The 15401-nt window shown below is 35.1% G+C and overlaps 1 protein-coding gene across 2 annotated transcripts in view; it reads right to left on the bottom strand.

Annotated features, from left to right (window-relative positions):
* Positions 1-15401, bottom strand: part of LOC115209969 (protein draper-like) — a 51823-nt gene that overhangs the window by 34654 nt on the left and 1768 nt on the right. For both annotated transcript variants that reach the window (XM_029778619.2, XM_029778620.2), the window contains exon 2: positions 3528-3614. In XM_029778619.2, coding sequence (XP_029634479.1) covers positions 3528-3614 — 87 coding nt within the window. The remainder of the gene's footprint in view (positions 1-3527; positions 3615-15401) is intronic.

Genomic DNA, 15401 nt, shown 5'->3' on the forward strand with positions numbered 1-15401 from the left:
TTTATATTCTTTATAATATTAATGTAGAATATAGAATATATAGTATAAATAGTATATATAGTAAAATGAAATGAAGTATTGATTGTCTTATTGAATAGATGAAATATTGAAATATTGAATATAAAATATTAAGGGACTAGTATACTTTCTTGCATTAAAGCAGTCTTCAAAGTCTCAGGTTGTGACAAGATTGTTTCAACTGTCATATATATATATATATATATATATACATACACACACACACACATATATATATATATATTATATATATATATATATATATATATATATATATATATATATATTATATATATATATATATATATATAAAGTTAATCCAAACATGAAAGCACAAAAAAACACAACAACGCGAGGACGTAGAACAAATATAATATTATTGGACGCTCAGGAAAGAAGGAAAGAAGGAGAGTTTAACGTTTCGAGCTGTGATCTTCGTCGGAAACATAGGAGAAGGAAAGATCCAGAGAAGGGAAGACAGAGGAAAAAAAATCGCCAACGGTAAACACTAGTGAATATTCGCAATAAATATCACCACCAGTGGCCTAGCATGTATAAATAGTCAATAGACAACATATTCATATTTTAAAATAGTATACAATTAAACACAAAGGAAAACTACCCTTTAACAGGTAATTTTTACATGCTAGAAATAGCAACCAACACAGCCAAAACCACGATTTAATAGCAATTTTCGAAGTAAATGAAAAATATAAACTTTTGCCTTGTTATTTTTCGGTTATAACCGCTAAAAAAAATAACAAGGTAAAAGTTTGTATTTTCCATTTACTTCGAAAATTGCTATAAAATCGTTGTTTTGGCCGTGTTGGCTGCTATCTCTAGCATGTAAAAATTACCTGTTAATGGACAGTTTTCTCTTGTTCTTAAATGTACACTATTTTAATATATGAATATGTTGTCTATTGACTATTTATACATGCTAGGCCACTGGTGGTGATATTTATAATGAATATTCGCTACCCTACATATGTATCTTATGAATATGTTCTTAGCATTCTCGAAGATTCATCTCAGCATTATATTTATTGCCGACTGTAAATGCGCCTGCGCGCGGAATTTTGAAAAATTATAACATATAATGACGGGACGTGTTATCTTGTCTCTGAATTATAAGTTAGTTATTGAGGCCGGTTACTGACGAGAATTCGCCTGGCGGATAATATTGTTTTGCTAAATTACCTATTAAAGGATGGCAAATAATCTTATTTGCTAAAGAAATTCGAAACCATGGTATAACCGCTAATAAAAATAACAAGGTAAAAGTTGTTATTTTTCATTTACTTCGAAAATTGCTATTAAATCGTATTAAAGGCTAGTTTTCTTTTTTGCTTAAATGTACACTATTTTGAAATATGAATATGTTGTCTATATATATATATGTATATATATATATATATTATATATATATATATATATATATAATATATATATATATACACACTTCACATACTTTATGCACAATTTTATAGACTTAATACACGTACTCATAAAATAGCATGAAATAAATATCCACTTATTCTTTCATCTTTCCAATAAACAAACAAACAAAAAACATATCCCTTACATATGATAAAGCTTTAGTTAAATTCCATATATCTGCGAGAATATTTCACGGGATTTCACATATGCGCATGCGTTAAGTGATAGATGATATAAAAATTTTCAATTAAAAAAATACACTTTTCATTATCCAATCCCCAGTGCCACCTCTAACACCATCACTACCACCATCTTTCTCTTCCTATCTCTTTTCCTCCTCTCTCCCTCCCCCTCTCTCTGTTCATTTCTTTGACCTCATCATCAGAACATCCCCCCTCTGCTAAAATTATATTTTTAACTCTCCTCTTCTATATCCTCACTCTCTTCCACTAACTTTTTCAACCACGTAATAAATATTATATTCACCCTACCTCACGTCATTGACACTTCTCTGTTCCTTTTTTCTCTCTCCGTCATTTTTCTCCCTCTTTCTGTCTCATTCTTCATTTTATCCTCTTTTTCTTTCATCGTTTTCTTTTTCCTCTCTTTCCCTTCAACTAATTACATGAAAACGTTACATTTACATTCTCTCTACCTCACGTCACAGATGCTTCTCTCCCTCTTTTTATCTCTCACTCTTTTCTTTCTCCCTTTTTTTTCTCTAATCACATGAAAGCGTTACCGACAAGCTAAGTAACGGAATGACAAGTAGAATTATTATAAAATTTATTTCCGATTTTTGAAAGGCGCAGGAGTGGCTGTGTGGTAAGTAACTTGCTAACCAACCACATGGTTCCGGGTTCAGTCCCACTGCGTGGCATCTTGGGCAAGTGTCTTCTGCTATAGCCCCGGGCCCACCAATGCCTTGTGAGTGGATTTGGTAGACGGAAACTGAAAGAAGCCTGTCGTATATATGTACATATATATGTATGTGTGTGTTTCTGTGACTGTGTTTGTTCCCCTAGCATTGCTTGACAACCGATGCTGGTGTGTTTACGTCCCCGTCACTAAGCGGTTCGGCAAAAGAGAACGATAGAATAAGTACTGGGCTTACAAAGAATAAGTCCCGGGGTCGATTTGCTCAACTAAAGGCGGTGCTCCGGCATGGCCGCAGTCAAAATGACTGAAACAAGTAAAAGAGTAAAAGAGTTACATTTTGTAGAAATGTGTGACCAATAAAAAAAACTTTCCAAATGTCTTCTGCTTAAAATTAGATAATAGTTACCAATTAATATGTATTTTTCCTTATGATATACTCCACATAACTCCCTGGCTTCTTCTGAAAAGGACACATCGTGGTTCTCCCTTGTTTTTACACTGATGACAATTTACAGAATTATAACCAGTGTATATATATCTCTTTTACTTGTTTCAGTCATTTTGACTGCAGCCATGCTGGAGCACCGCCTTTACTCGAGCAAATCGACCCCGGGACTTATTCTTTGTAAGCTTAGTACTTATTCTATCGGTCTCTTGCCGAACCGCTAAGAGACGGGGACGTAAACACACCAGCATCGGTTGTCAAGCAATGCTAGGGGGACAAACACAGACACACAAACACACACATACATATATATATATACATATATACGACAGGCTTCTTTCAGTTTCCGTCTACCAAATCCACTCACAAGGAATTGGTCGGCCCGGGGCTATAGCAGAAGACACGTGCCCAAGATGCCACGCAGTGGGACTGAACCCGGAACCATGTGGTTGGTTAGCAAGCTACTTACCACACAGCCACTTCTGCGCCTATATATATATATATATATATATATATATGTATGTATATATATATATATATGAACATACACGTAATTATACATAAAAAACGTAATTATATATAACAGCGCGCACAGCAAAAACACACAGTATACCACAGAATATCACATTCTATCAAAGGATTACTAAACTGTTAAAGGATGATGAATGATACAAAATATGAGAATAAGAGCTGCATTCTGTTATATTAATTGATATTAAAATACGATTGATACTTATACACTTACCAAGATTTCTGAAACATGTACTTTTACAGGAATCTTCTCCTCTCTTATCATCTGCGACGCAATCTCCTTGGGTGTCATTGCACTGGACTTAGATATAATGAAAAATAGAAATCTTTAAGAAGATATAATGTGTGACATTTCAGAAATCTAGAGAATAAAAGGATGTGATATTTATGTTTTTCTCGGCGATATTAATGCCTTTTCTTGAAACATATTTTAGTGAGAATGAAAACCAGACGTAAACGTTTCAATAAAATCAAGGAAAGAAACCTTACCGTCGTGATCATAATTAATGTTATAATATCATAATCATATAAATTCTACAAAACTTATGCAATAAAATACAGTAAATAGTGGTTTCCATTAGATTTAGAACCGGAGAAAAGAAGCAAGAAAGATAGGATTTGGTAACGATGAGTTAAATATGATTAGAGCAGTTTTTGTTAGATATCGTAAAGATATTCACAAACTTAACGGACTTCATTCATTCTTCATCTTACGTTGTACATGAAATATTTGGATAAATTTAGGGATATGAACCCAACTAGGACGATGCATACGCATAACTTTTCTGCAATATATACTCATTTCTATTTAGTTCTGGTAGAAAAATATAAATATCCAACTTCATCGATTTAGTTTAAACCAGGTATCAGAAAACTTTCTAGAGAAGGATATAAGGATCATCATCAGGCGAGTCACACTACTAAAAAGTAAGTAATTTCTTGTTGGACGTGCCATTCCGAAAGTTCCGCGGGCATTAGTTTGGCCACAACTGTTTTAAATTTACATAAATATACGATAAAATATGTTTACTAGTAAATAAAGAAGATAATCTAAAAGAGTTAATAAAGTTAGTATAATATAATATGATACGATATAATATAATATAATATAATATATATTTCAATAATAAATCTCAGAGCGAGTTATAAACAGTAGCTACAACACATCGTGACGTATATTTGTCATTTTCCTAAGAAACGACAAATATGCAAAAGAAATGGACAGCAATGACCGCAACGGAATTGCTTCTAACTTGTCTAAATACTTTACAAGCAAACGAAATATATATAGCGACGTATATTTGCCATATAAATATGGCTAACCCCTAAGAGTGGATGCTACTGTAGTTTGTAGCCCCAGGAGGACATCTCCTCCAGCTGGCCATACACACACTTTCTGTGCCCTATCAGTATTTGCAAATATATTTCGTTTGCTAGTAAAGTATTTAGAAAAGTTAGAAGCAATTCCGTTGGGGTCATTGCTGTTCATTTATTTTGCATATTTGTCGTTTCTTAGGAATTTATAGAAAAGGAAGAAATTAAGTTGAATTAAAGAGCTTTGCGCCTGTTATAGATGTACATATGATATTTTCGTTCCAAATTTTAGTTTTTAATGAATGATTTTTATTTACAGCTCACTCTAGGGGTTTTGAGACTAGCATGAGTGGCAAAGAAGTTAATGAGATAAATTATCTAGATGGTTCGAGTAAGATTTGGTACAAATTTATATTTTCTAATTTTTATTTCTTAGTCATTAGACTGCGGCCAAACTGGAGCACCGCCTTGTAGAATCTTAGCGGACGAAACGACCCCAGTACTTTTTTAAAGTTTGGTACTATTCTATCGTCAAATAGACTACGACAGTATATGTACATGTGTGTATGTGTGTGTATACCTGTTTCTTTACTATCCACAAGGGGGCTAAACACACAGAGGACAAACAAGGACAGACAAACGGATTAAGTCGATTGTATCGACCCCAGTGCGTAACTAGTACTTATTTAACCGACGCCGAAAGGATGAAAAGCAAAGTCGACCTCGGCAGAATTTGAACTCAGAACGTAGCGGCAGACGAAATACCTATTTCTTTATTACCCACAAGGGGCTAAACATAGAGGGGACAAACATGGACAGACATAGGTATTAAGTCGATTATATCGACCCCAGTGCTTAACTGGTACTTAATTTATCGACCCCGAAAGGATGAAAGGTAAAGTCGACCTCGGCGGAATTTGAACTCACAACGTAACGGCAGACGAAATACCGCTAAGCATTTCGCCCGACGTGCTAACGATTCTGCTAGCTTGCCGCCTTATGTGTGTGTGTGTGTGTGTGTGTGTGTGTGTGTGTGTGTATACTAGCTGTATACATTTCGCCCGGCGTGCTAATGTTTTTTATTTCTTTATTGCCGACAAGGGGCTAAACATAGAGGGGACAAACAAGAACAGACAAATGGATTAAGTCGATTACATTGGCCCCAGTGCGTAACTGGTACTTATTTAATCGACGCCGAAAGGATGAAAGGCAAAGTCCACCTAGGCAGAGTTTGAACTCAGAACGTAGCGGCAGGCGAAATACCTATTTCTTTACTACCCACAAGGGGCTAAACATAGAGGGGGCAAACAAGGACAGACAAAGGGATTAAGTCGATTATATTGGCCCCAGTGCGTAACTGGTACTTATTTAATCGACGTCGAAAGGATGAAAGGTAAAGTCGACCTCGGCGGAATTTGAACTCAGAGCGTAGCGGCAGACGACATACGGCTAAGCATTTCGCCCGGCGTGCTAACGATGCTGCCAGCTCGCCGCCTTATGTGTGTGTGTGTGTGTGTGTGTGTGTGGTGTGTGTGTGTGTGTGTGTGTATACTAGCTTTATAGGTGTATAGATGAATGTGTGTGAGGGTGTGTGACGTATGTGTAAGCTACGATATGTGTAGGAGCTGGTGGTGTCAGCTTGTCGGTGTGTAAGTGCATGTTTAGTAGAGGATGTGTACGCTAGAATGTGGGGTTTATGAGCCATGTGTGAGTACCTGTGTACACGTAACGAAGAATAGGGAAGAGAACTGCTATAGGTAATTGTTTCTCTACCAATTTGTGGAATTTGAATATTTAATTTCACTCAATGAATTAACCTCCATGTTTGTGCTACTTACTGTACAACTCTGTATGTGTTCATGGCTGTATGTGTGCGCGCACGTACGTATGTGTGAGTGTGTATGAGTGCGTGTATAGTGGTGAATCATGACATGGAGATATATATACGTTACATTTATGTATATGTAGCGTTAGAATTATATATATGTATATATACATATATATATATATACATGTATATATATATATGTATATATATATATATATATATATATATATATATATATATATATATATATATATATATATATATATATATATATATATATATATATATGTACATATATATATATATATGTGTGTGTGTATATATATATATATATTATATATATATATATATATATATAGCCACTACACACTTTTTTTCTCTCCTTGTTTTTTCTGTGTCCCTTTCTGTAGAAGAGCGTAGGCTCGAAACGTAAAAGAGCTTTTCTATTCCTGAGCGTTATACTAATACATCTGTTTGTTTTGCACACCACCTGTTTTCGTATTTTGTTTGTTTTCGTAAACTCTCCTTATATATATATATATATATGTGTGTGTGTGTGTGTGTGTGCGTATGAAAAGTCTTGAGCCTCAAAAAACAAAACACGGTACCAGATTTCCGATAAAGGTACAAGACTTGGAGGCTCAAATCTTTTCATACACTCCTCGCATATATGTATATATATATATATGTGTGTGTGCTTGAGTGTGTGTGTGTGTGTGTGTGTGTGTGTGTGTGAGTGTGTGTGTGGTGTGTGTGTGTGTGTGTTGTGTGTGTGTGTGTGTGTGTGTGTGTACTTTGTTCTGCAAAATATTTGTGCGAGGCGGATATTGTTGCAGGATGGAGCTGAGCCTATATTCTTCGTAGGTTTTCAAAGATCTACATGACTAACATGCCTTCTGAATAGTCAACATTTAAAAATAATTTCAGTTACATAGAAGGAATATTAGAAGGATATCGCCAAGAGCGTAGGAGTGAGCATATTGGCTATTTCGAGAGCTGAGGCGTAGAGTGGCTGTGTGGTAAGTATAGGCGTAGGAGTGGCAGTGTGGTAAGTTGCTTGCTTACCAACCACATGGTTCCGAGTTCAGTCCCACTGCGTGGCACCTTGGGCAAGTGTCTTCTACTATAGCGTCGGGCCGACCAATGCTTTGTGAGTGGATTTGGTAGACGGAAACTGAAAGAAGCCCGTCGTATATATGTATATATATATATGTGTGCGTGTGTGTGTATATATATATATATATATATGTTTGTGTGTCTGTGTTTGTCCCCCAACATCGCTTGACAACCGATGCTGATGTGTTTACGTCCCCGTAACTTAGCGGTTCGGTAAAAGGAGCCCGATAGAATAAGTACTGGGCTTACAATGAATAAGTCCTGTGGTCGATTTGCTCGACTAAAGGCGGTGCTCCAGCATGGCCGCAGTCAAATGACTGAAACAAGTAAAAGAGTAAAAGAGTAAAAGAGAGAGTATAGGATAAGCTAGTGTCAGTATGCATCATAATAACATGGTGGAAACAATACTCCATTGTGGGCATTACTTGAGATTTATAGATAACATTGTATTAGCTTTGATTAGTAACTGTCATTTCCTATTTGATTCTATCTCGAGATCAAAGGAAATTACTTCTGTTCCCTTCCTTCAAACTTTGCTTTTGTCATCTGGACATGATGTCCCCCTTCATTCTTTACATTTGCTAAGCATCACTTGGAATACATCCGGTATTTGCCATTCCCTCACACAAAGAAAAACATTATGAGACTTGAAACACGCCGAAATTGAAACGAGCTGGGAGCATCGTAAGCACGCCGGGCGAAATGCGTAGCCGTATTTCGTCTGCCGTTACGTTCTGAGTTCAAATTCCGCCGAGGTCGACTTTGCCTTTCATCCTTCGGGGTCGATAAATTAAGTGCAATTTACGCACTGGGGTCGATATAGTCGACTTAATCCGTCTGTCTGCCCTTGTTTGTCCTCTCTGTGTTTAGCCCCTTGTGGGTAGTAAAGACATAGGTATTTCGTCTGCCGTTACGTTCTGAGTTCAAATTCCGCTGAGGTCGACTTTGCTTTTCATCCTTTCGGGGTCGATAAATTAAGTGCAATTTACGCACTGGGGTCGATATAGTCGACTTAATCCGTCTGTCTGCCTTGTTTGTCCCCTCTGTGTTTAGCCCCTTGTGGGTAGTAAAGAAATAGGTATTTCGTCTGCCATTACGTTCTGAGTTCAAATTCCACCAAGGTCGACTTTGCCTTTCATCCTTCGGGGTCGATAAATTAAGTACCAGTTACGCATTGATGTCGATATAATCGACTTAATCCGTTTGTCTGTCCTTGTTTGTCCTCTCTGTGCTTAGCCTCTTGTGGGTAGTAAAGAAATAGGTATTTCGTCTGCCGTTACGTTCTGAGTTCAAATTCCGCCGAGGTCAACATTGCCTTTCATACTTTCGGGGTCGATAAATTAAGTGCAATTTACGCACTGGAGTCGATATAATCGACTTAATCCGTTTGTCTCTCCTTGTTTGTCCCCTCTGTGTTTAGCCTCTTGTGGGTTATAAAGAAATAGGTATTTCGTCTGCCGTTACGTTCTGAGTTCAAATTCCGACGAGGTCGACTTTGCCTTTCATCCTTTCGGGGTCGATAAATTAAGTGCAATTTACGCACTGGGGTCGATATAGTCGACTTAATCCGTCTGTCTGCCCTTGTTTGTCCTCTCTGTGTTTAGCCCCTTGTGGGTAGTAAAGAAATAGGTATTTCGTCTGCCGTTACGTTCTGAGTTCAAATTCCGCCGAGGTCGACTTTGCCTTTCATCCTTTCGGGGTCGATAAATTAAGTGCAATTTACGCACTGGGGTCGATATAGTCGACTTAATCCGTCTGTCTGCCTTGTTTGTCCTCTCTGTGTTTAGCCCTTGTGGGTAGTAAAGAAATAGGTATTTCGTCTGCCATTACGTTCTGAGTTCAAATTCCACCAAGGTCGACTTTGCCTTTCATCCTTCGGGGTCGATAAATTAAGTACCAGTTACGCATTGATGTCGATATAATCGACTTAATCCGTTTGTCTGTCCTTGTTTGTCCTCTCAGTGCTTAGCCTCTTGTGGGTAGTAAAGAAATAGGTATTTCGTCTGCCGTTACGTTCTGAGTTCAAATTCCGCCGAGGTCAACATTGCCTTTCATCCTTTCGGGGTCGATAAATTAAGTGCAATTTACGTACTGGAGTCGATATAATCGACTTAATCCGTTTGTCTGTCCTTGTTTGTCCCCTCTGTGTTTAGCCCCTTGTGGGTAGTAAAGAAATAGGTATTTCGTCTGCCGTTACGTTCTGAGTTCAAATTCAGCCGAGGTCGACATTGCCTTTCATCCTTTCGGGGTCGATAAATTAAGTGTAATTTACGCACTGGGGTCGATATAGTCGACTTAATCCGTCTGTCTGCCTTGTTTGTCTCTCTTGCTTAGCCTCTTGTGGGTAGTAAAGAAATAGGTATTCGTCTGCCGTTACGTTCTGAGTTCAAATTCCGCCGAGGTCAACATTGCCTTTCATCCTTTCGGGGTCGATAAATTAAGTGCAATTTACGCACTGGGGTCGATATAGTCGACTTAATCCGTCTGTCTGCCCTTGTTTGTCCTCTCTGTGCTTAGCCTCTTGTGGGTAGTAAAAAAATAGCTATTTCGTCTGCCATTACGTTCTGAGTTCAAATTCCGCCAATTGCCCTCTGTGTTTAGCCCCTTGTGGGCGATAAAGAAATAAGAAAATAAATGAAATGAAAACAATAATGAGACAACAGGCTTGCATCACTGGAATTCTTTAAAAACCTTAAAGTCTATTCTCTCGAAGGCAGTCATGCATGCTATATCTTGAGCAAGTAAATTTAGTTCTCATGCCGTAAGCCAACAACAAAATTCGAGCTAACATCACAATAGCATTGTGGAACATCTTTGTTACCTCGATTGACGCTGCTTTGTGTAACAGTATCCCGCAGGAAATAAAAGGAGAACATCCCATGGTTTTTAAACAATACTACAAATAATATCTTGAAGCTCAGCAAATAGTTGTCTGCGTCCTAAAATACGATACACATTCTCGAACATGCAACCACATACACACACAAGCGCGCAAAACCTAATTTTGAAACGCGCGTCCATGGATGACCAATATTGATTGATTTTCGTTGCTTTACTCTCTGCCTGTGTGAATTATTTTCAAGTATTTTGGTTTCTCTAGGAGTCCCTTTTAAAAGTAGAAGAAATAGCAATGATTTTTGGCTGCTATTTCTAAACTTCGGTATGTGGTAAAGAAAATCTTTGCTGAACCCTGTTATTAAGTATATACATACATACATACATATATATATATATCAATTAGAGAAAAACCACTATTATGCAATTCAAACAATGATAGACATAAACTAAATCATAAAGAAAAATAAAAAATATTATAAAACATATAACTAGATCACAAAAAGTACAAAAATGAATAAACAATTTATAAGTAAAATTTTTACATATGTTTCATGGTTATAATTTAAATTCGAATTACAATTAAATTTAAATTTAATCGAAAAAAAATTCAATTCAAAGGTATAGTCACTCCTCAGCTCAATAATAATAACAATAATAGTTAAATAAATAATCAAATAGAATTAAGCAATATTTCTTAAAGAAATAAAATCATGATTGTTCTTATATATGAAACTCCAGTTACTAAATTTGAAATTTAAACAGTAGGACCAAGTGCCTATAATACATTTATCATGTTAAAAACCTAAGGTAAAAAAATAGAGCAAATAGATAGAAAAATATATTTATCTGTGAAGATTAATTTAGATTTAAGAATAACATTAACAAATTATAGAATATCTTTTCACTACCTATACTCTAATATTTTACGTTACAAACTATTTTACAAAACAATCACACTTAATACTTTTAGATTTTAGTCCACATATAATGATCATAGAATAATAAAATTATAAAATTAAATAAAAATACGTATCTAAATTATAATTAACAAATATAGCAATTAGAAATCCATGTTTTTCCAATCAATAAACATAAATAAATTACTCCATTATTTCTTAAATAAATATTATACTTATCAATTCGAAAATATTTATGAAATGAAAAATTTAAAAATCCAAAATTAAATACGTATTACTTATCGTTTATAAAATAATTTGCGAAAAAAGTACTTATTTTTTATTATTATTATTATTATTATTATTATTATTATTATTATTATTATTATTATTATTATTATTATTATTACATTGAGTAGTACTGAATATAATAAAAACTTTAACTATACTAAAAAATTTACAATCTAATTCACAAAGTAACCAAACTAATATTTTTCGATTTAAGTTCACTTATAATAATTATAAAATAAGAACAATTAAATAAATGTACGTATCTAAATTATCATTAACAAATAATAAAAATTAGAATTTCGTATTTATCAAGCAATAATCATATAGATTACCTTATTATTTCTTAAATAAATTGTATATTTATTTCTCCGAAGATATATCATGAACTAATATATTTTAACTAATATTTTTTCTTTATGATTTGGTTTATGTCATCATTGTTGCAATTGCATAATATTGGTTTTTCTCTCATTTATGTATATTATATATTTATATTATAAAATTTGATCTAATACTAAATTGAATTTTAAAATCTTTGAGTGTGTATGTGTGTATGTATGTGTGTGTATATATGTATATCTAAATATTACGATCTTTATATCGAAATATATTCATTACTTGTTTTTATTTCTTTTCAGGTTCTAGAATTACATTAAATAATATTTTACATCTAAATTTGTCTTATGAAGAAATGCTGAAGACGCTTGACCTTTATTCTCTAGAAAAACGACGACGCCGTGGTGATCTCATTCTTGCTCACAACATCATAAGCGGAAAGTGTAACCTCTCGAAAGAGCTGTTCTTCACTCCTGTTCCAGAGCGTCGGCTGCGGGGTCACTCCGAAAAGCTCTATCTGCGGCGATTTCATCTCAATCGAAGGAGAAGGGCTTTCTCCGTCCGGGTTGTGGATCCATGTAATAAGCTACCGGTCGAGATAGTGAAGATGCCGACGACCTCTCGGTTCAAAGTCTCTCTTGACCACAAATGGCCTGAACTCTTTGCATGAACACCCTCCTTGTATGTCCCCCTACATGGCCTTACTTTTTGCTTTTTGAGCCAAAAAATTAACTTAACTTAACTTAACTTACCCCACAATTAGTTTACATTGCAAAACAACGTGGAACACATATTAGAGCAATTTAGAAGTATTCTTTTTGATTTATCAGATGGTGAGCTTTCTGATGATTATCACGAATTTTTACGAAAGGAAGGTTATGATGAGGATGAAGCTGTGCCATCTTACTCGTCATCTGAATCTAGTGGTGTTGAATCAGCGAACATTTGTAATGAGAGTCCAAACAATAGACAAGCAAATAATACTGACAAGTGGCCAACTCTTGAAAAGCAAAGGCGATTCCTCTTGGCAGTTTGATGACACATCACAACGCGCTTGTTGTCGTTTCCAGCAACGCGATATCCTAAAATTTAGATCAGTCTCTACCGCATATGTTACAATGTTAGGCATAAATCAAATCATAAAGAAAAAATAAAATATATTATAAAACATATAACTAGATCACAAAAATTACAAAAATGAATAAACAATTTATAAGTAAAAAGTTTACATATGTTTCATGGCAATAATTTAAATTCGAATTACAATTAAATTTAAATTTAATCGAAAAACAATTCAATTTAAAAGTATAGTCACTCCTCAGCTCAATGATAATAACAATAACAGTTAAATAAATAATCAAATAGAATTAAGTAATATTTCTGAAAGAAATAAAATCATGATTGTTCTTATAGAAGAAACTCCATTTACTAAATTTGAAATTTAAACAGTAGGACCAGGTGCCTATAATACATTTATCATGTTAAAAACCTAAGGTAAAAAAAAAAAATAGAGCAAATAGATTGAAAAATGTATTTATCTGTGAAGATTAATTTAGATTTAAGATTAACATTAACAAACTATAGAATATCTTTTCACTACCTATACTCTAATATTTTACGTTACAAACTATTTTACAAAACAATCACACTTAATACTTTTAGATTTTAGTCCACATATAACGATTATAAAATTAAATAAAAGTACATATCTAAATTATAATTAACAAATATAGCAATTAGAGACCTCAAGAGACAACAAGCAAATAATACTGACAAGTGGCAAACTCTTGAAAAGCAAAGGTGGTTCCTCTTGGCAGTTTGATGACACATCACAACGCGCTTGTTGTCGTTTCCCGCAACACGATATTTTAAAATTTAGATCAGTCTCTACCGCATATGCTACAAGTCAAGTATTGAAAGATAGACCCCTTTCCTCTTTAGAATTTTACTTAATGAACCAATGCTTAAAATGAATCAAAGGCGCATTGTTGAAGGCCAAAGTTTGTTGGACAATATAGACTGGCTGGCTGCAATTGATGATTTGAAAAAAAAATATAGGTCTTGTAATTGCTCGTAGTATTATTGGAGGAAGAAACATACCTGTCAAAAGTATTTGGAACACCTCTTGGAGATGTTTTTTATTCAATAACACTATGCCTCTTAATCGATTTTTAGAAATTATGAGACGTCTTCTTCGATGAAAAAAGAGAGAGGAAAAGAAATTTGGTGAAAGATGAGTTTTCTTAGGATCGCTATCGTAGAATCCATTTATTGAAAATTATCAAAACGCCTGTGTTCCTAATGAATATTTGACAGCTGATGAACAATTATTGCCATACAGGCCATACAGGCGCAGGAGTGGCCGTGTAGTAAGTAGCTTGCTTACCAATCACATGGTTCCGGGTTCAGTCCCACTGCGTGGCACCTTGGGCAAGTGTCTTCTGCTATAGTCTCGGGCCCACCAAAGCCTTGTAAGTGGATTTGGTAGACGGAAACTGAAAGAAGCCCGTCGTATATATGTATATATTTATGTGTGTTTGTGTGTCTGTGTCTGTCCCCCCCCAACATCACTTGACAACCAATGGTGGTGTATCTACGTCCCTGTAACTTAGCAGTTTGGCAAAAGAGACTGATAAAATAAGTACTGGGCTTACAAAGAATAGGTCCTGGGTGTCGATTTCTTCGACTAAAGGCGGTCCTCCTGCATGGCCGCAGTCAAATGACTGAAACAAGTAAAAGAGTAAAAGGAGTACACAAAGCAAATTCCTACAATTTATGGCAAATGAATGTTGTGGATACTTTCCAATGTAGAAAAGAAATATTTTTTTAATGGAATTCCATATTTGGGACAAATATGAAAGAAGTAACAATGTTAGCGTGCCTACGAACGTAGTGCTAAAACTAACGGCATCTCTGTTGAAAAAAGACTACAATTTCACACGAGACATCTCACCTCCTTAGATCTTTCTTTGCAGCAAAACAAAACTGACCTCCTTAGATCTTTCTTTGCAGCAAAACAAAACTGCAGTTTAGTGGGAACAATTCGTCAGGACAGAAGGGAATTACCAGAAGCAATAGAACAGGTGAAACTGTGGTTTTGAAATCCACAGAGAATTCTTTTAAGTTTCTTCTGAAGATAGCCTCAAGAAGAAGCCTGACACCATACCTTTTTATAACAAAAGTAAGGTAGATGTAGACGTGCTTGACCAAATGGCAAAGCTTTATTCATTCAAACGAAGCGGTTGATGATGGCCAACACACGCTTTAATATTATTTTCGATGATGCTCTTCATAAACAGCTGGGTATTATATACAAGAGTTTGCATCGCAGTCGTTAGTCGAAGGGAATCTATTCAAAAAGTTGCTGAAGGACATTGTGGTGATTCGCCTCACGTTCGTTTATGTACTTTCATACGTCCAATTTAGGAAACATTTATCACTTGAAATAATGATAGATATATATATGTGT

This window comes from Octopus sinensis, linkage group LG3 (assembly GCF_006345805.1).
Source record: "Octopus sinensis linkage group LG3, ASM634580v1, whole genome shotgun sequence".
In the NCBI taxonomy this organism is placed as follows: Eukaryota; Metazoa; Mollusca; class Cephalopoda; order Octopoda; family Octopodidae; genus Octopus; species Octopus sinensis.